Source organism: Cydia pomonella, chromosome 3, assembly GCF_033807575.1.
Source record: "Cydia pomonella isolate Wapato2018A chromosome 3, ilCydPomo1, whole genome shotgun sequence".
Taxonomy (NCBI): Eukaryota; Metazoa; Arthropoda; class Insecta; order Lepidoptera; family Tortricidae; genus Cydia; species Cydia pomonella.
In genome coordinates this window covers 13,576,276-13,599,233 of record NC_084705.1, presented here as the reverse complement: position 1 = coordinate 13,599,233, position 22,958 = coordinate 13,576,276, and the positions used below count along the sequence as shown (strand labels likewise).

Sequence of the window (22,958 nt, the reverse complement as noted above, 5' to 3'; positions counted from 1 at the left end):
GAGAGTGAACTTTACTCACTGCAAATTCGAATGCCGTGAGCAGGGATGTAGAAGTCCTGAGAGTAGAGTAATGTACAGTGTGTTACATACGCTCTGTAAGCAATATGCCCAGTTGGTGGCATATTGCTTACAGAGCGAACCGCGAGAGAATTTTCGGGCTGTAGCTAGCCGCTGTAATGGGTAACAGAAACGAGTTCCGTATGTGCTTCGCTTTCCAGATGACTAGGGTGCACTGCATAATGCAGAGATTATCGTATCGCGAACGATTTGCATCTTAACTAGGTACCAAGGTTTAGGTATAGTTTACAGTAAAAACAAATTAGGTATCTATTAATAGTTCTCGCTTGTTAAAGCGATCAAATGACACCCAGACGCTTTCAATTAAATCAGCTCTCTCTCAGATCAGAGTTAAAGAGAAAAATAAAAATAAGAACTCTCTTAAGATGTGTGGAGAGTAACGGCGCAAGTTGCCATACTCTATTTCGCTCTCCCTGTTAATGGTAGGCACTGGCGCGAGGAATGAAAAGCAGGAGTAAACTTGACAATGAAACTTTTATTTTAACTTTCGGATACAGGGTCGAGTTAAACCGATCGCGTCTAGCAGCGGACTGCCGCCGGCGCATAGCAACGTAGTGCACATTACTTGCATAACATGTCATACAATTTTGAACCTTAAGTATTAGTAACTAAGTATGTATTTAACATGGCAACTTTTCCTTAAAAATAAACTTTAACTAGTTACATATGTACCTATAGTGAGCGCATCGCTAACACTCCCCACCCCAGTGCTGACTCAGCACTCTAAACTTACGGGAATAGGAGCGATGCGAGCCGCGGACCTCCGGTAAGTCCCGGTAGCCGTCCTCACCTCCACTAAACGGATCCGTCCGTCTGCGCCAGGAATTACCTGCGTGATCAATCCCTTCGGCCACATATTGCGGGGAGAGTTGGGATCTACCACCAGAACGAGGTCCCCTACTTTTAGCGGCTTCCGCTCCTCTAGCCATTTTGTCCTAGGCACGAGGGTGGGTAAGATTTCTCTTAGCCACCTCTGCCAGAATATGTCAGCGAGCCTCTGCGCCTTCCGCCATAGTTTTCTCAAGTAGAGATCAGAATCATCGAACTCTCCTACAAGAGGGAGTCGCGATGATGACCCTAAAAGGAAATGATTAGGAGTAAGAGACTCACCGTCAGCAGGATCGACAGACACGTGCACCAATGGACGACCGTTGACCATGTTCTCAACTTCTGCCATTAATGTGGTCAAAACTTCGTCCCTTGGTGCTCGTTCTTTTAAAACGACTTTGAGAGCCGCCTTTACTGAACGTATTAAACGTTCCCACGCCCCACCCCAATGGGGGCTGGCGGGGGGAATAAAAGTCCAATCCATGTTGTTATTAACCCCCTCAGCTTTTAGAACGTCCATATCTAGCGCCTCCATTGACCGACGCAACTCTGTGTCGGCGCCCCTCAGATTAGTACCGTTGTCCGAGTACAGATGGCGCGGCCAGCCGCGCCGCGCCGCCATGCGTCGCAACGCCATGATAAGCGAGTCGGTTGTAAGGGAGGCAACCAGCTCGATATGAATCGCCCGCACTGTGAGGCATGTGAATAGAACACCATATCTTTTCTCTCTGCGGCGACCCACCGCGACCTCCATTGGCCCAAAAAGGTCCAACCCACAGTGAAAAAAGGGTCGCTGATGGTGTTCTATTCTGGCCTGTGGTAAATCGCCCATGCGAGGTACCTGAGGTTTGCTCTTCATTATCCTGCACAGCATGCACCTTGACGTCACGAGTTTTACAGTAGGTCGAAGTCTAAGTACCCAATACCTTTGCTTTATTTCGTTTACCACCATCTCCTGACTTCCGTGGGCCGCTTTCACATGGTAATGCCGGACGATTAAGCGTGCTACCTGATGACGGCCGTCCAGGATCACGGGTCTCTTGACGTCCAGAGGCACATCTGATGCGGCGTCAATGCGCCCGCCCACGCGAAGTAGTTCATGTTCGTCTAAAATGGGTGATAATTTTAATAACTTACTTGCGCGATGTAAAGCCCCGTGCGCCTTAATTCTGGCTAAGTCTTCCCCAAAAGACTCGTTTTGCGCGTGTTTTAGTAAAAGTATCTCAGCGCGCTCCATCATTGCGCAATCGATCTCGACCGCCTGACCTTTGCACCTAGCGATGAACTTTAGCACTGCCGCCGTGGCACGGGTGAGACGAAGCCACGAAGAGAAGCGCTGTGGGTCCGGCACTGGTATGCATGCAGGTTCGTCACGCACCTGGACGACTGCTACGCATTCCCCTGTCTCCTCCTCGTTACAGGTCGGTATTATATCCTTTGGCCATAGACTTTCGTCAGCGTATAAAAAAGAAGGACCTTTAAACCACTCGCTCTGTAGGGCTAGATCAAACGAGTCCCGCGTCGCTAAATCGGCAACATTTAGTTTCGTAGGAATGTACCGCCACTCGTCAACGCGGGTAAGGTCGTCAATCTCCCCCAAGCGATTTGCTTCAAAGGCCTTATACGTACGATTTTTGTTGAGAATCCAATGTAATACAGTTGAGGAGTCACACCAGAAGTAACGCCTCGTTGACGTCAGTTTGTGCTCCCTTCCAATTGCATTGGCTAGTCTTGCAGACAACAATGCAGCTTGCAGCTCAGCCTTCGGTATAGTCAGCTGTTTTATCGGCATAACTTTGCTTTTGCTGGCAATAAATGCAACATAAATAGTGCCGTTATCCTCCCAGCGCCAATAGCCCACAGCTGACATCGCCTGAGAAGATGCATCGCTAAAAAAATGCATTTGTAAATTATTATAATATGAGTACTTACTACTCGATGCGGTCGTAGCAGATGTAGATGCCGCTACGCCCTCGTAGCATTTCGTAGCACTGTGCGTAGGTGCGTGGGTCGCAGGGGGAGAGGTAGGTGCCGTTGCGACGAGATCCACACAATCTTGCATTTCGCTCGCACGCGCTGTAGCCGATTGGCTGTCCCTTACCGCATTGCGCGCGGCTGTGCAGTACCACCTAGGTATACGGATATCTTTAATTACCTTCAAAAGGTCGACCCATTTACGCCACTTGTGATAAATTTGGTCTGGAATGTAATCCTCCCAATCCACCTGTAAGCGCCAAGCCTCTTGAAGCATAATTCGGCCTTGAATCGTGAAGGGTGCTAAAAAACCTAGTACATCAAATATTGACATAATTACTCTTAACATTAAACGTTTCGTAGGCCTATTCTCACCTTCAAGTACGTCGCTCGGTATACGTTTTAATGACAGATCGAAGCCCAATATGTCATCAGCAGGGTACCAAATGAGACCTAAGGTACGCTCGCTCTCATGTTGCTGGCCGACTTTGAACCTTACAGCAGCAGTGCCTAAGGTCTCCTTTGGCACGCTGTTTAAAACTGCGACGCTGTTGCTCGTCCAATTTCTTATTTCAAAGCCGCCCGCCCTGTGGATATAACTGACATTTTTTACCATTTCGATCGCTGTCGCCTCGTCGGGCAGGCTGTCGATGTAGTCGTCCATGTAGTGCGAGTTGACGATGGCATCGACGGCGGCGGGAAATGACGATTCAAATCGCTGGGCGTTTTTATTTTTTACAAATTGCGCGACAAATGGAGCACAATTTGCGCCGAAAATAAGTGACGTCATCGCGTACGTCTTCATATTTTCTGTGGGGTTGTTTCTCCACAGAAACCTCAGCGCGTCCTGGTCATCTTGATGGATCTTGACTCTCAAGAACATGTCTCTAATGTCACCTGTTACTGCAATTGGATGTTCCCGAAAGCGCAGCATTATACCTAAAAGTGATGACAATAGGTCGGGTCCTGTGAGCAAATAATCGTTCAGGGAGCTACCACTTACCTGACTTGCAGCATCAAAGACCAGACGAAGTTTTTGCTTATCGGGGTTGTCTACGCCGAAATGAGGTAAGTAATAAGTCTTCGGCGTGACCTCGGTGTTAATTAGTTCCATAGCGTAATCATTTTTTAACAAATGATTGACCCTTTCACGGTACCTTTCGGCGAAACCTGGATTCTTACCCATTTTGCGCTCAATACCCTTCATCCTGGTAAGCGCGTTTGGGCGGGAGTCGGGCATGGGGCGGTGTTCGTCCTTCCACGGAAGGCCGACGTACCAACGCCCATCGATGAGCTCGGCGGAGCGCTCCAGCTGCGCGACGGCGCGGGCGTCGTCGGCCTTTTGCCGCACGTGCGTCGTCACGCCCATGGAATCTAGCAAAAATGAGCGCCTAACATCTTCGTGGATTTCCCTTAGGAGGCACTCATCTGATGTGGTATCGTGATCTGCTCCGCTATCTGCAATAAAAAGGTTAGTATGCACAGCGACAGATGGCGGGCCCCTGGACGGACGGACAGTCCGCGGCACGCACACTTTCCCATGGACACTCCAGCCGAGGCGGGTGAGTGTAGCTGATGGCTTATTATATTTGCCCTCCCGTATTTGAATAGGTATTACAACATGTAAGTTATCTTGACCTAATAATAATTCAGGTTCTGAATCAGCGGTGCAAAATTTATGTTTTATATCAGCTAAGTGAGAGTAATTAACTAATTTTAAAACAGACAATGTTTGTATTGGCAAACTCAATTCTTCAACACAACGCAATTTAACATTATAAACCTTATTGTCCATACCTTTAAGGTCGACATTCACTTTTGTCGATTTGTACTCAAGTTCGTTATCTTTAAACGCACCGTGAACTCGCAATGTCTGTGAATTACCACGTAGACCGACGCGTCGCGCGAGATTAGCACTTATTAACGAGACGGAAGATCCATCGTCCAATAGCGCGGTGCTATTTACCATACCGTTAGGTCCCTGTACACGCACTGGTACTACTTTTAACAACACTCTGCTGTCGGTCGCTTTTATATGAGTTAAAGTTTCCGTCACTGGCTTGAACGCGGGATCGCGCGGCGCGGCTTCTTTTATCGCGGTACTATTATTCGGTACACTTGCACTCGGCAGCGGTGCGGGCGCCGCCGTGACGTCACGCGCACTGTTGTTTACCGGATAATGTAGTAGGCGATGATGTGGAGCTCCGCAGCCGTCCTTGTCGCACGCAGGGGCCTTGCAAGTATCGCGTTCATGCTTGGAGATAATGCATTTGTAGCATAAACCATGTTTTTTTACATGTTGCCATCGTATTTTTCGCAACGCCTTCTTAAATGGTTTGCATTCCGTTATCTTATGCACAGCTGTTCGGCAAAATAAACATTTTAAATCGCCTTCTTCAGTTTGTAGTAAAACAGTTTGTGTACGGGAAGAATAATGTTCGCTAGATTTGTTTTTATACATATCGCTGCGCGTAGTTGTTAAAAAACTTGCAGTTGTAGAAATCTTTAATGCTTCGTCATTAAGAAAATCCGATAGAATGACTAACCTCGATTTCTGGGCATCTTGGAGAAGTTTAAAACTGTAGTCCGACCATTTGGAGATAAGCACAGTGGGCAGCTTGGATAGGATGATGGAGACGATATTCATGCCATGTAGGTACTCCTCGCGTCCTACTGCTCGCACAGCTTCTACGAAATTTTGAACCTTCACTGCGAACATAACTATATCCTTATGATATTCGAGTTGCAAAGGCTGTAGCTTCTTGATGTCTTGCAGAACACGAGAAATGATGCTGTCGGGGTTTCCAAAACGTAGCTCCAAGGTCGACATTACCCGGTCGGGCGACGTGGCGCTGATAAATAATGCAGTGACAGCATCACGTGCGGCTCCTTTAAGACATTTACGAAGCCTCCATAAATTTTCTTTATCTGTAAATCTACAGACCTCAGTAGACTCCTGGTACGCCTGTTTGAACTGAAGCCATTCTAATTGGTCACCAGAAAATTCAGGTAGGTCCTTAGGCGTGCTAATGCGGCTGAGTAAACTGGCGTTAGGCACTTGATTGCTAGCGGTCGATAGGTCTTTTAGTGCGCCGGCTAATAATTGCACTGTTTGGTTGAGCGCACTGACGGTACCTTCGGGCGCAGGCGGCGCTGCCGGCATGAAGCCATCGGCGGCGGCGCGCGGCGCTAAGCTAGACGCTGGCCTCGGCTGAGCTTGCTCGGTGAATGCAGAGGGTATCACAGGTGCAGGCATCTGTGCTGGAACTGAAATGTGCAGCGCGTCCGTTGTGACTCCATTGTCGAGGGCTTGCTGCTCCTCAGGTAGTTCCGTGTGGATGCTTTGGTGCTCAACCCACGCATTGATATCTTTGCGAAGAGGTGCATTGCCATCGAATTGTGAACTGTATTCTTCTAGGTCCTCTTCGTCACTATTAAGAGCTGCAAGTTGCGCGTCTAAGGTTTTATTAATTAGATCCATTTGAATCGCAGCCTTTTCCTTTGCGGCGTCCAAAATTAATTGCTTTCGCCTGGCTTCTTTAGAGGCTGACGATCTTCGTGAGCCCTTGCTGCTCGGGACGACACCCACATGTGACGCGGCAGGCTTTATGTCGGGAATTGGCTTAAATTGCTGCATTGGTTCCGACTTTATGCTGCTTGTCGCATTTAATTTGTATTGTAGAAACTTCTTGACCATCGGATCCAAAGGTTTCTCGATTTTTTCGGGCGTAGTTTCATTGCACGGCGGTATAACCTCACTTTTTCTTTGTTCTTGCTCGCGCGACATGTGTTCCGCGTGCTCCCGACGTGCCTTCGCACTACGCGTTTCCATTTTTGAAGGCGTTCGGTGTATCGGCATTATCCGGTTCGAAGACCACTTTGTTAATGGTAGGCACTGGCGCGAGGAATGAAAAGCAGGAGTAAACTTGACAATGAAACTTTTATTTTAACTTTCGGATACAGGGTCGAGTTAAACCGATCGCGTCTAGCAGCGGACTGCCGCCGGCGCATAGCAACGTAGTGCACATTACTTGCATAACATGTCATACAATTTTGAACCTTAAGTATTAGTAACTAAGTATGTATTTAACATGGCAACTTTTCCTTAAAAATAAACTTTAACTAGTTACATATGTACCTATAGTGAGCGCATCGCTAACACTCCCAATTGCCACCTCCACCCAAAACTTTATAACGGGGCAGTCGAGGTGCTCAACCAACACCTTGAGTAAACTGTTGCTGCTGCCGCGCACCCGTCTCAGCATGGAGGCGATTCTTTTCCGCCTGGTGGCAAAAAGTCATCTACTTGCGCCTCAGCGAACATGCCGGACGCGCTGCAGTGCTTCGGCAGCCGCAACAGCATCCTCAAGATGTTATTATATTGAACGCGCAATGCGCTATAGGCTCGTTGTGTAAACTTCACCCACAGGCTGCACGTGTAGAAAGTCTGACAGTGAACTCTAAAGAGCGTCAATTTTACTGATGTGTTACACCGTGCGAACCTGCGGGCAAGCATATTGCCTCTCACTGCCATCGCTCTTTTCTCCCTTTCCAGATCCAGATCGTCATTCAATTCAGTTGTAAGCATATGCTCCAGATACTTAAAGCGATCTACAACTTTTAGGGGTACGCCACACAACATGATCCTCGGCTCTGTAGACGAGTTATACTTACTTATAACAAGCTGACTTTGGGCCGTATTGTATTTTAGACCATGCTGCCCGGCGTATTCCTCACAAATATTGATGAGCTGTCGTACCGCGTCAGCCGAAGGCCCCAGCAACGCCATGTTGTCAGCCTAACTTATATTATTAAAACACACATCACTTGTATGGCAACCGACATGTGCCCTGCTGAGTGCCTCGATCAACTCGTTGAGATTGTAGAGGTTGAAAAGGAGAGGGGATGTTAGCCCTCCCTGTCTCACTCCACATTGTAGTTTGTACTCGTCAGACTCGTCTCCCGCCCATCTCAGTCGGTTGACCTGGCTGTTGTACCAATGTTTAAGCAACGCGACATATTCAATGGAATCTCCCGTTTTTGTAAGCTTGTACCATAGCTTGTCGTACACAACCAGGTGAAACGCCTTTGACAAGTCCAGAAAGCACGCATAGATCGGCATGTTCCTGTCCTTGTAGTACCTACCTGACAGCTTGCTTAAGACACAAAATCGCAGATACCTATAGTAATCGTACCAATAGTTCCTAGGGACACAGAGGCCTCCACATCAGCTGTCCACGCGTGCTTAAAGACGTGCGCGGCGCTTAAAGACGTTCCTGGCTAACCAGGAACGGCCCTCGGTACGACCAACTAGCATGACAGGGGAGTACCAACATACCACGGAACCAGACAGGCTTATTTTTCTCCCTTACGAACCACTACCATGACCCATGCTTGGCAAAAGGTTTTTTACTTAAAATAAAATTATTTAATTGAAAGCATTTGGGTGTCATTTGATTACCCAGCCATAGTCGCTTCAACAGGCGAGAACTATTAATAGATACCTAATTTGTTTTTACTGTAAACTATACCATTTTGGTACCTAGTCAAGATGCCAATCGTTCGCGATATGATAATCTCTGCATTATGCAGTGCACCCTAGTCATCTGGAAAGCGAAGCACATATGGAACGCGTTTCTGTTACCCATTACAGCGGCTAGCTACAGCCCGAAAATTCCCACCAACTGGGCATATTGCTTACAAAGGGTATGTGACACACTGTACATTACTCTGCTCTCAGGACTTCTACATCCCTGTTCACGGCGTTCGAATTTGCAGTGAGTAGAGTTCACTCTCACCTTCAGCAAAACCGAAAGACCTAGATCTATATGACTAGTAAAATAGCCGAAACAATACGAAGCATCACTTTAAATGGCGCTACATGTAACGCCCCTTACACTGATACAAGATTTTCATTTAATAATGTCAAGAACCAGTGCATGATTCAACCTTTACCGGTCGACGTGGTAAGACCTAGGATTTACCAAATCCATGTCGGTAAAAGCCCGAAGTGAACAATAATTATATCACATTTCGGGCTTTTACCGATCGGCATCGGTAAAACCTAGGTCTTACCGGCATATCCTAGGTTTTACCGTACTTCGGGCTTTTACAGTAACATATACATAGAAAACACCCATAAATCAGGAACTAATATTTGAGATAAACACACAAATAAATGCACTTACCAGGATTCGAACCCGGGATCTCCTGTTTATCATACCTTTTTATTGAGTTATTAGAGAATGGTAGATCCTTTGACGTGTAGTCTGATCTGCTATTTTTGATGCTGACTGTACCTAGCTAGTATTTGTACCTAGTGTACAATTAATTAATAATTTGAATCGGTTTCTTCTTATACTGTGGCACGCAAATACCTATAATAAAAATACTATTAATTAACGGCAATAGAATCTCAAACACCGCATTCGGTTGAGTTTTTAGCTTCACATTGAGTAATTAAATGTTCCCTTCATGCATTTAGACAAGGCCGTTCAACCGTTTATACTTGGTCGAGCGTTATGTATTAATCGCCTAAGGGCTTGATTTGCCGCTCGACGCTCCACGCACCGCTTGCGTCTAGTTCACGGCCTTAAGGTAAATAAATGCCTTAAGTACATGGAGAGGGGGCATTGGCAGCAGCTTCAATTCACTTCGTTAATCATGAGTGGTTTGATATAATTAGCATAGCCGTTAATGTTTAGGTATGTAATGAGTGTATTAAATGTGGTGATAAAACAACGTAAACGTGCCGTAGGCGGCATGTTGGTTGCATTCAGTAGACAGCGGGTTGGAAGAATGTCTGAGGGCTCCTCTACAGGGGACTGAGGGGTCCCTTGGACTGGCCTGCGCTGGGTCATCGTATAGAGGAGCCATGAGACAGCTTGGCCTGAGACCACCTTTCCGTACTAGAATACTAAAAAAGACTTCCAAATATCGATGTACGTATCCATACAGATACAGATACAGATACTGTGTGATACGTGTCTGTTTCGTGACTCGCTTGTTTACAGTCTAATCTCCGGGTATTCATATGTATAATCCAAGAGGCCAATTCAAAAGTCGCCTGTGCGTCTCGCTCGCGCCACACATGTACGGACAAGTACGAGCGAAATGCATACGCGACTGACATCATTTAGATATCATTTTGATGCCATAACGTAAGTTTGAATTGACCTCCTAGCCTCCAGTTGTGGGTGTTAGCATTTGTTTAAAAACCTTTGATAGTGTTGCACTTGATGAGGCATACAATTTAGTTGCTGCCTAAAAACCAACAGCCCTGACCACTTTATATACCTACTTGATGTCATGATAAACCTTCAAAATTTAACAATTTTTAATTATTCATATTCTAATAATAATAAATGCATTAATATGCAGACACAGTTGAACATATTACAAGTTCTTAACATTTGTTTTTGCGAATTAGCTCAAATTAATTCAGCCAGTCCACCACAAGTACCACAGTCCAGCTCATGTCTCCAGTTCATTCAGTTAGTATATTTCATCACTACGACTATGCCGACTACCAAATACCACGAATCTAAGGAACTAGGCCATGCCCCAGTGGCAGCCGGACGTCGATACACCTACATAGCTCAGCTAGTATCTCCTCCATTTCCTGGCGACACTAAAGGCCTAAGCTGTGTAGAATTTAGTTTCTGTATTTTAGATTCCATTTTTTTTATTACAACTCACTAGCGATACAAAATGCATTTAAGCTAAAAATAGGTAATTTACGTAGACACAAATGGCTAAAAACGTGTTAGCAAGCAAATTCTGATTCTCAAGATAATTATGACTTCAAATCAATATCAAAATAAATAAATATTATAGGACATTATTACACAAATTGGCTAAGTCCTGCGGTAAGCTCAATAAGGCTTGTGTAGGTACAAAATAAGAGTTGGAATGCGCCTGTTTAAAAACCTGAAATATATATATTTTTTTTTTATTCAGAAACAATCATTAAAATTTATGATATATCGATATGCATCTTCAGTATGTACAATGTGAAACATTACCAGAAAACTTGTATCTTTATCTTATTTCAGCCTAATTGTGGAAAAATAATAAACTTTGCAAAGATAATGGTTTGAAGTTACATAATGTCTCATGGAAAATATCTATTGTTTGAAATATTTCGTCATGAAGCCTGCACGCTCTTCTAATGAAAACGTCGTTTGCATGAAGAACGACTACGGGGGATATGAAAGAAGGATATTTTTCTTCAAGTTCGGTCTAAAAGTCAGGGTACTCTAAAATAAAGTGAGTGTAGTGACGAAGGGGCACAGATTATGTTATCAATAATTTTGTACTGAATCAAGACATCAATACTAGAACATAATAACGACAAAATAAGTACTACACTTATTTTGTCGTTTCATGGAGTAGGTAAATAAATGAGTAACACTCTTGTATAATTATGAGGGACGAATAGCTTTGCGATCCTAACGAAATAACGGTACGTTTTCTATGAAGTTTCCATTTCGGGAGAAAACGGTTTCCACTAACTAAATATTTAACACATTAGGCACTTTGATTTAGATGTCGATCGCTTTATATATTTCATCATACTAACTGGTAAAAACCCTCTTCGTTGTTCAAAAACTAATGAGAAAGTTGCATTTTATCCACACGAGGGGCAAATTAATCAGATCAGATGCAAATTTTGAGTTGTTTCTTATGTTAGCTGGTGGAATTGAATTTTTAACCGACTTCCAGAGGTCAAATTGTTTTTTTTTTTTTAATGTTTGTTATTCCATAACTCCGTTATTTCTGAACCGATTTTAAAAATTGTTTTTTTGTTTGAATTTATATATATACAGATTGATCCCGTTTTTGTCAAAACTCAATTCTGATGATGGAATCCATGAGGAATCGAGGGAACTCTTCAAATGTAAAAGGCATACATATAGTGATTTTTGTATTTTCTGTAACAAATTAAGTAGTTATATTTGAAAAAGTGACATTTGATGAAGTGAAACTGCTGATGATGATTAGAATGGAACTCTGCAACGACGCATAGTACACGTTTGGCGATTTCTCCTCTTCGCTGTGTTTGTCAAGTAAATTAAATTTTCAAAACAATTTTTGTCAAGTTCGAGTTCTGACGATGGGGTCCATGAGGAATCGAGGGAACTCTTCAAATATGAAAGTCATACATATAGTGATTTTTGTATTTTCTTTGATAAATCAAGCAATTACATTTAAAACAGTGACATTTGATTAAGTGGAACTGCTGATGATGATCAGAATGGAACTCTTCAACGACGGATAGTAGGTACACCTTTGGCGATTTCTCCTCTTCGCTTTGTTTGTTAAGTAAATTAGATTTTCAAGACAAATTTTTGTCAGGTTCGAGTTCTGACGATGGGGTCCATGAGGAATCGAGTGAACTCTTCAAATATGAAAGGCATACATATAGTGTTTTTTGTATTTTCTTTAACAAATCATGCATTTACATTTTAAAAAGTAATATTTGATGAAGTGGAACTGCTGATGATGATCAGAATGTTACTCTGCAACGACGCATAGTACACGTTTGGCGATTTGTCCTCCTCGCTGTGTTTGTTAAGCAAATTAGATTTTCAAGACAATTTTTTGTCATGTTCGAGTTCTGACGATGGGGTCCATGAGGACTCGAGGGAACTCCTCAAATGTTAAAGGCATATATGTAGTGATTTTAGTATTTTCATGAACAAATCAAGTATTTACATTTGTAGAAGTGACATTTGATGAAGTGGAACTGCTGATGATGAAAAGAACGGAACTCTTCAATGATGCATAGTTCACGTTTGGCAATTTGTTCTTTGGCAGAGCAGCAGCAAGCAGTTAGGTTTTCCAGGCACATTTTTATATTTCTATCCTATTTAGTTTTTCTATCTGGTACTTTATTTCATGCATGGTGTGAAATAATTTATCTTAAATACAGTCGAATACCCTATTGCGGGTATCTTACCAGTGGGTGCAGTGGCAAAAAAAAAAAAACATGTTATAGGTAAAAAACTTAACTAAGTCACCTGTTGTATGTAGTTGTGACGTGTTCGAATAGACAATACATGTTTAAAAGACACACACAAACAAAACAAACGTCTATTCGAACACGTCACAACTACATACAACTGGTGACTTACTTAAGTTTTTTACCTATACCTCCTTTTCTACATAATTAGTCTTTTTAATTTCATTGTATATAATCTAAAATCAACAATAATCGTTCTTTCACCGGTCTCCCTCAATGAAGTCGGTTTTTTTTCTTAAAAATTATAAACGATGATTTTGAAAGATACATTTTTATTACGTTTTGATTTGTTTAGATTTTTTTGGTATTTCATAGTTAATACTTTCCTCGCGTTGGTTTGTTTAACCGCTCGTGCTAATATTGATACCCGAGGAAGCGAAAGATTCCAAATTTGAACCATGAGCGTAGCGAGTAGCGCGAAACAAATAACTATTATAAGTTCATAGATTTGCTTTAAAAAATTGTGTTACAAATTTTGGAAAAAAGGAAAACCTATAAACCTAGTAACATTGTATCAATAACATACTACAAAATCATGGAGAATGGAAAATATATAAAAGTGTAAAAAACATTTTCCATTTTCGCATGGACGAGTACGTGGTATACTTCCCTCTTAAGTAAGTCCTTGGAAGGCAGGTACTGGCTACCAATGCCCAAAATAAGACATTTTATGTTAGTAGCCTGAGATATAAATCACGTAAGAAACTTTGACATAACCTTGATATGATCCTGTCATAAGCAGACTTATAAGTTCGTGTAATTAATGGGTCTTCTTATCGATAAGTATCTTATCCAAGGCTTGTTAACTTCCCTAGAACGATAGAACCTCTTATTGTTGTTGCGGATGCGTGCGCCAAGGTGCTTCTACATACTTATATGTGTGCAGTTACTAACAAAGAACCGGCCAAGTGCGAGTCGGACTAGCATTCCAAAAAAAATGAAAACTGGAATTGATTGTAATATAAACAAAGTATGAAAGTACAGGTAAATTATATATCCATACTAATTAAGTAAAGTGATAGTGAAGTGACAGTAAAGTTTACCTTTAGTGGAGTGAAGGTGAAGCGAAAGTGAAAAAGATGTGAATTGATATGTTAGTGAAGTGACCTATAACAATAATCATAATAATTAAAATTATGACAATAATCAGTCCTTACTGATGGTGATGAACGGATCCATTACGCACGTAAAATTACAATCCAATTTAACCATAAGTTAATTGACGCAATACTCCATATGCTTGGCATATGCTATTACTATCCACAAATCACAAGGCCTTAGTCTTGACAGCGCTCTTCTTTATACAGGCTCCTGAATATTTAGCAAAGAGCAGACTGACGTAGCACGATAGAGTTAAAACTTTACACAGAGTATATCTTATCAATCTAGATCCAAGTCAAATCAAGGCACAAGAAAGTTTTATAGTAGAATACAAGTAATACATCCGCCTAGGCACGTTATACCGCCCCGATTTGGCCAAAATAAAAATAAACAGAAAACGTGTTATACTTAAATATTGCAGAATGAATGGGCAATTTCATCGTAATATTTTGAAGGTACAAGAATATATTATATAGAAAATAACACAAAAAAGAAAACTATACAGCGTAAACGTAGAAAACAGAGTAATTTCATAAATAATATATATGTATATATATAAAAAAAATATTCAAAATCGGTCAGGAAATGATAAATTAATAGTAAAATAAGAACAATTTGATAATGACAAATTGACTGTTTTCCCAGGCATATTTATATTAGAGATTGTCTGAGAAACCTGGGTCTCTTGTATATTATCTTCAGTTGTTTTGATGGTAATTTTTGTAAATTCTATGCTTCGGCATGCGCCGCATATTCCAAATATAAGGACAACCTGAAACATCATAATTTAGTTTTATTTACGATTTATTTTAATTTTAGTTGTAATTTTATATACAATGAATGAATTAATTAATAATTATAATAACAACTTTTGTATATAAATAGGCACCTATATTTTGATTTTTTATTCATATTCTATATTAAACACACTTTAGTTGCTAAATATATTTCATCGGGAGCGTCGTTTAAGAATCTCTCAACCTCTTCAGTAGTGAAAATCTTTCATTTCTTGCTTTTAATGTTTTCCAGTCGTCTTTTTAAAAATTCTAACAAGTTCGTAAAATTCTTCAAATAAACTTGATGTTTGTTATGAATAGTTGATTTAGGCATGGAATATGTGCTCCAAAGTGTAGATGTAATGTCTTCGATATTTCTGCGAAATATGCCAGAAACACGGTTTTGCGACAGCGACTTTACTTTCTTAGCGCTTCTCCAGTTTATAAAGTGGTCGTATGCCTTCGTGTATCTCTCCTTAGAACATTCCGGTAACAAACTATCGATCGCCGTTTTTGCCTCTACTTTTATCGATTCGGGAGTTGAATTAATTTCTTCGTCGCTGGAATCGCACGATAAATCCATTTTTAATTAGAACTGAACAATTTTCTTGTTTTATCCGTTATTCCCGCCTTTTCTATGATTTTGTTTCCAATTAAAAAGTTTCAGTGTAATGGGCTCTACTCTATATACAACAAACAAAACACATGCAACAAATCGCAAACGATTTTTGATACAATCCCGATAAATTCGGTACGAATTCATTCTATAAAACCAATTATTCAATCATTTCATTCATTCAATTGCTAAATTGTCTATGGTTTCAGACATTTTAATGCCTATTTTTTTAAAGAAACAGAATGTGATAGCAATAGTTATATGTACCGCCTTAAATGAATGAAAGTACAGACACTGGGTCTATTTTAGTTTATTTTATATGGCATATGCTTGCTCATCATAACTTAAAAAAATACCATAGGGTGGAAAAAGCTATTTTTCACCCGGCTATCTGCTCATGAAAATCACACTTTTCGAATAGGAGAAATGAAAAATGATTTCGTTCATTAAAGCATGAAAAAGTAAAGTATAACAATAAGTCCTACACATAATGCATCGTACATGAGTGCAATAAACGAATATGAATATAAAATGAGCGGGATTGCCTCTTACTTTTTAATTTTTACTCTTTTGTTCTAAAACTCAACAGTCAACGGCTTTACTCATACAGCCAATGAAACTGTTTTAGACAAATTAAATATGAAATAAAAATAGAATAAGTAAAATAAGCAAATTTTAGCTCATTTATATGAATAGTGCCAAATAACTTTAACAACCCATTTAATGTCGTAATAACGTTTAACTATCCAAGTTTCCAAGTACGTCTACTTACTATGAAGGTGAAACTTTTTGCGATAACTCAAAAACAGCTAGACAGATCATGTCCGGTATAGTTTTAATTTAATGTATTTTTTAAGCTCTACTTCCACGATTTTTTTCATATTTTTTGGACCTATGGTTCAAAAGTTAGAGTTAGACATTTTTTTCTTTCGGAGCGATTATCTCCGAATATATTCACTTTATCAAAAAATGTTTGTTGAAGACCCCTATTAGTTTTGAAATACCTTTCCAAAGATATCCCACACTGTAGGGCAAAAAAACACCGCCACTTTACGTGTAGGGAAGGTTAAAAAAAAATAATTTTTCAGATTATATTGTACGACTTTGTCGTCTTTATTGATTTAAATGTCCATGCCAAATTTGATCTTTCTAGCACTAACGACCACGGAGCAAAGCCTCGGACAGACAGACAGACAGAAGGACATGGCGAAACTATAAGGGTTCCTAGTTGACTACGGAACCCTAAAAAATAGTTTAATACAGTTTTTTAAGACACAAATATGGTGGTTTGTGTGGAGATGGGAAAGCAAGTGTAGGGAGCTGAAGGCTCCAGCGATATGTGTCGTAAGGATGCGGAGCTGTGATTGGGTAATACCTATATACTTCTCACGCAATATTTAGGTGTTATGATAGGGTGCGGCCTGATACAATGCAAATATGTACTCTGTGTGATAGAATTAGAGTAAACGTATAATAAAGTAGTAAATGCAGCATATTTAGGGAATTTGCCTGTTACATAATATGACAAACTAAAAAAACTTCATGAACTTTGGAGACCACACTTTGTTTAGAGCTATTTCGATTTAGGTACTAAATATTATCTATTCAGTCTTCGGCATTAACAAAATTCTTTCACGCGTAAAGTTTTAAAGGTTTTCCCCTTTTGCGAGTAGGTTCTTTAAAATTTGATAAGGTTTCAGAAATCAATCTGTTTATCTCGGAGGCTTGATAGAGTTCGATAAACGTGCAAGTCCCGAGTTCATTGTCTGGTAAACAAACGAGCCTACAAACTAAACATCTCGATACACAAGTATCCTTTCAGTAATGGATTTGGATCTACACTGAAATAAACACTGTTGGGATAATTTGTGAATGAGATTTCAATCGCCAGATAAACATTATGAAACCGTTAATTATAGCTAATATACCTAATAGTATATTATGATACAAGTGTCCTACGTTGGTAATTACACACGAGGCGATATTGTGCGTGCGATCGAGCTGGAAGCGAGAGAAAGAATCAGAAATCCAATGAGTGTCATGACCATCGTAGCACACCTGAATCCTGAATCACAATGTTTTTTTTTTCAAAGGATAAAGGTAGCAGTGGTCAGCTTTTTAATAAAATTTCTTCGTACAAAATCATCTAATTGGAGTCAGACCAAGCTAACTCGGCAGCGATTTTGATAGCACAGACTATGCAAGTGTTATTATAAACGTCATTAGTTTATAGAAGCTTGACGTTTTAAAAAATACTTGCACGGTCCATGCTAGCAAAATCGCTGCCAGTTAGCTTGGTCTGACTCTAATTGGCTCACAAATTGACCAAATAGAATGATTGCTGTTCAAGAATTTATTTCACATACTTTACCTGATTTTGGTAAAGAATGAAACGTTATAATATTATGAAATGGTGTTTTCGTCAATTATCGGCCCCCTATGTACCCATGGTCAGCCTTTAAATACCCAAAGTCCAGCCATAACGTTTTAGTGTTTTGCGATCTCAATTTCTAGTGGTCAGCCACATTACAAAATAACTTAAAGAATGGCTGGCTACTAAGGATTTAATTTATTTTAATCAGATAAACTCATAATTAGGACATTTCATTTAAAAATAATAAAAAAATACTTAAATCCTTTGGTCAGCCTCCCCGGCTAAATTCTAGGTTTACGACCGACCCCAACCCAGAAGTCAGCCAGGGTAAGCAGAATATAAGATTTTTTACAAAAAGTAGTTCCCAGTAGTCAGCCGCCGTCTTAAAAATGTTAGTTTAATATGGATTTATATTTATTTTTAACTTTTTTCAGATAGTATTAATTATACATATTTAGGAGTCGAAAAGGTTTAAAAAGAAATAATAATATTTTGGCTACTTACGTGTTGTCTATAAAAAAAGTCACCTATCATAGAAGATAAAACTGCAGGTTTAAAAATTATACAACTGTTCAACCAATGATTTATAATATTCCTATAAAAGTAATTTAACTATTCCTATAAGACTAATTGTAACATTTCATTAATTGAAAAACAAAACACATTAGGTAAACATGATAAAACTTCATTAAACTCAAATTAAAAACCAAGGAATACAAAAATGGCCCTAAGTCTTGATCGCGTAGTAGGGTGCCCAGAAGGCTGGCCGCATTACCCCTCTGGATAGTAATGGTAATCTGCTGAGCGAAAAATGCTGCGCAAGGGTGTCTGTGCATGTAGCAACCCAAACAAGAGGCCGGCCCATACTCCAAGGCACCAACGTAATTCTGTCAAGCCTATCGCCATCGACCCTAGCCAAACGATAGGCCTTAAGGACCGCTGGCACCTTGGCACTGACAAGGGCCATTCGGATGACGTCGTTGATACTGGCGTGCCGAAGCATCCTCCCACTCCCAGCACTCTAGCAACATGAAAGGCCGTGATGCTCCGTACTGGCACCGGTGAGGCACGTTTGTTGATGCGTGTACCTACTTGTAACATGACAATTACATACTTTAATAATTACAACCAATAATAGGCAAGAAAAGCTGACCACTGGAACTTGTAACCAATATTTGAAAAAAGAATGAATAACTGATTAACAACTTCTTTCTTATAATAAGAGAAATTGTAGTATTTGTATCTTTGTCTGTTTATAGATTCAAAACTCGTTATTTTGACTTGATAAAGTATAAAAACAATCACCACGAACCTTCACGGCTGTATCCGGCCGCAATCATAGCTCATTTCCATCACAATGGAAACCTGGGCCTGGGCAATCAAACCCGAGCTATCACGCTCTTAGCCCGACCACCAATATTGACGATTGCATTTACCCGAGCCAACGACCGATGGTTAAACAATACAAAAGCTTGAGATGTTTTAACTACTTCCAAAATTATAAAGATACTTTTTAGGGTTCCTGACATAAAGAATGAATATTGAAATCCTATTAACTAAGGCCTGAACCGTTAGGAATCTGCCAAATTGAAAATGGTTGTATTGGGGTGGGGCAATTTTCAAAAGAGTAAGGCCTGTAATGCAAAAAAAACTGTAAATTTCAAGCCGCTGTATTTTGTTTCTAAGCAAGATGACTACGGTTTTCTTACCGCGATAAAAAAAAATATTATTACATTATATATTGCAATATAAATAATTCTGGTTTTACGCTGTTCGACTTTCTTACATGCCTGATTTCGAAACAATTAAAATTACCTCGAAATTTCGTGCGTTTCATAATAAATAACTAATTTAGTATGTTGTCTCTTGAACAGAGGCCTCGAAGCGGCAGATCTCTAGGAACAAGTGACCCTGGACCCATCACAAAGATTGCTAATAGAATTTGCGAAAACGAAGCATACCTGTCATAATTATCGTAAAAACTGGGGTAGATATGCGGCTAAAATGCAACGAAGTACGATGAAAGTCACTTCAGTTCTTTGTAAGAAGGTTAGGATAGCTAAAGTTACAGAAAATGTGTGTTACTTAAGTCTAGGCCAAGTCGAACATCATACAATTCCCTTCGTACAAAATTCGCATTTGGTAGTTGACATAGAATAGAGTAAGAGCTCCAAACGTCCTGCAGTGCCGTTCTCTCAATTATTATTGGGCACAAAAGTGTATTAAATGAGACGAATGAAACAGCCAAAAAACATTAACAATTCCAGCAGGTGATGGGCTGATGCAGGCAAATATGAAAAACGGGTCCGTAAAAAGCTGCCACTGATTGTGCTAGGAAAAAGCTGCTTAACACTCCTATAGAAAAATTAATAAATAAAAAACTGACAATTATCTAAATTAAAACTTGCTTTTTATTGTAGTTATTCTAAAAACCTTAGTTTGTTCTTAATCACATCAGTTTATTTCATTTGAAGTTTACAGTTTTTTTCGGTACACCCCTTATATATAGTTCAAAAGGCTAAAATTACAAGTACATTGAACGAACAGTATTGCTATGTGTAGATTTACATTACGAGTATATATAAATGTTATAAAATAAAATAATAAAATACTAATGTTATACCAACTTGGTCTGACTCAGCACTATATTCATTGTTATTAAAAATCCCTCCTTACACAATCGTTACGTTACGAATCCACATCGGGTTCCGTTGATTTGGCATGGCAGAACTGTTGGTTTCGACGAATATAAAAATGAAAGAAAGCGTCTGTTTGTAATGGGAAGTAATAAAATGAACACTGTAAAGGGAAACATAAACAAACGACGAACAGTTGCGCCCCAACCACCACTACTAACGCCATCTAGCAGGGAGTAGCAGAAACAACCCTCCGACGAGGACCTACTGGCAGCCTCCAACGACGAATAGTGAACCTAGTAGTAACCGAATATCCCGGTAGATATCGCTTATACGGCTCCGCGCTATTCGTAGATCGCGGTGTTAAGATTTTTCCTGATTTGGTTAGGTCCGCCGACCGAAAATAATTTTGTATCGAATCTTAGGCAAAGATTATTGCTACCTATAGCCCCCTGCTTCCCCGGTGGAACTACGCGCTATAGCTAGTTATCGTCTTTGATAAACGTGCTTCCGTTCCGGCCTCTTACTCCTTGCCGGTTGGGGAACGCGTCGTGTTCGTCATCGTTGTACTACGCTGAATATAAGTCTATTCATTACGACGCATCTGGTTTCCCTTCTCTCCCCGCATGCACCCCCGCTACATCTGGCGCCCAACGTTAGGCGTAGCGAGCTCACGCACTCATTGCTGGAGGTGCCGTCGTAACCTATGAAGGAAGAAGGAAATCCGGAGGTGTCCACACCGCCATCCAAGTCTGTCTCACCGAAGCGCAGATCTTCAGGGCCCAGACTAGTAACCAAACCAGCGCGGGCAGTACGGAAACCGAGGAAGCCCGCGAATATGGCAGTGTCACTGACGGAGGAACAGTTTGAACGTATGATGGCAGCCATGGCACCGAAGCCTGGGTCCCTGACACGCTGCACACTCACATACGACGGAACGAAGGAAACCGACGTCGTGGAGGCATTTTTGGCTGCCGTCAACACGTATAAACGAGCTGAGCGCATATCGGATGAAGACGCCCTCACAGGGCTTCCACTCCTCCTTAAGGGTGCCGCAGCGACATGGTGGCAGGGTATGCGAGACAAGATCGTCACATGGGACGACTTCCAAGAGCGCCTGCGTAGGACCTTCGCACCTAAGAAGCCGGCGTACCTCATATGCATGGAGATTACGAGCGTCAAACAAAAAACCGATGAGACAACAGAGGCTTTCGTGTCTAAAAAGCGGATGCTGTTTTCACTACTACCGCGCCCAGAATTACTAGAGACCCAGCAGCTGGACCTCATTTACGGTCTCCTAATGCCGTATATTCAAGAGAAGGTCCCGAGAACGTCGTTCACTACGTATGACAAGTTTCTGGAGGATGCGGTAGCTGCAGAGCGACTGCGGGACACCTGGAAAAATGGCAACCCCACCTCTGCCTCGACTGCTGCCTCGACTGCTGCTTCAGCGTCATCTGCGTTGCCGGAGGCTGCGCACGTTCCAGTCTCTTCGCAAAGAAAACCGAGACAACGCTGCCGGTACTGCAAGCTGCCCGGCCATTCACTGGAAGAATGCCGGAGGAAGCAAAAGGCGGATGAACATGCCAAGGCCACGTCCAACGCACCTGCTGGCACCGATAAGCAGACATCAGCACCACCGAGTTCCTCTTCCGCCGCTCTCGTAGCACCCAAGTTTTCTTGCTATGGGTGTGGCGCTCCCGGAGTCGTCCGAAGCAACTGCTCTACATGTCACAAGACGAGGGGAAGCGCCTCTATTGGAACCAGCTTTAGTGCACTCGGTGTGCAACTGGATACCCGTGAGAGGCCGCTAGTTTTCATCTCGACCAAAGGGAAAACAGAGGGAGCCCTAGTGGACACAGGTGCCAAATCGAGCCTCGCGTCTCCAGAATTGTTCCGCCACCTACGGCAGGCAGGGTGTACCTTCGCTTCGCAACGAGCCATCGTCACACTGGGTGATGGGATACCCCAGTCGCGACCCGTCCTGACGACTGTCGTCGACGTCGAGCTGGGGGGCCGAACAATCCCGACTATGTTCCTAGCCCTACCAGAATCCAGATCACACCGAACACTCTTAGGAGTAGGCTTCATCCAGGATGGACTCATAGTCCTGGATCTGCCTCAATTCACCTGGCATTTTAAGGGTGAGGAAATGAATCCGAACGAACTGTACAGCGAAGACTTCGCCACTTTTGGACCAGCACCTGCATATCAACCTACCGTATGGGAGATTCCGGCAAAGCCCGAAGCAAGCCGAACGGGTCAAGACAACCAGATCTATGGACCTCTATACAGGATTGATCTTGCGCCAACTAAAAGGAAAACTTATGACGAAAGAAACGTCATAACCTTCGACGGGCATCGCCTGGTAGAAGAAGCTCTCTTTGACGATGCGTGCCGTCAAATAGAAGAACAAACAGTTACGTTGTCGCCTGATTCCGCGAACTTATTTCCAGACTCGTCGATCTGCGCATTCGACGCTGCTCCGGATTCCGCCTCCGAGGAGAAGGTGCAAGCACTCATCGAGGCCAATGCAAGCGTTTTTGTGCCA

At 41.7% G+C, this 22,958-nt stretch overlaps 1 protein-coding gene across 1 annotated transcript; it reads right to left on the bottom strand.

Moving 5' to 3' along the window:
• Positions 1-533: 533 nt before the first annotated feature.
• Positions 534-4,454, bottom strand: LOC133516102 (uncharacterized). Its single transcript, XM_061848831.1, has one exon. It carries the CDS (start codon positions 4,247-4,249, stop codon positions 794-796), a length of 3,456 nt encoding a protein of 1,151 aa, XP_061704815.1. The 5' UTR covers positions 4,250-4,454; the 3' UTR covers positions 534-793.
• Between the last annotated feature and the right edge of the window lie 18,504 nt (positions 4,455-22,958).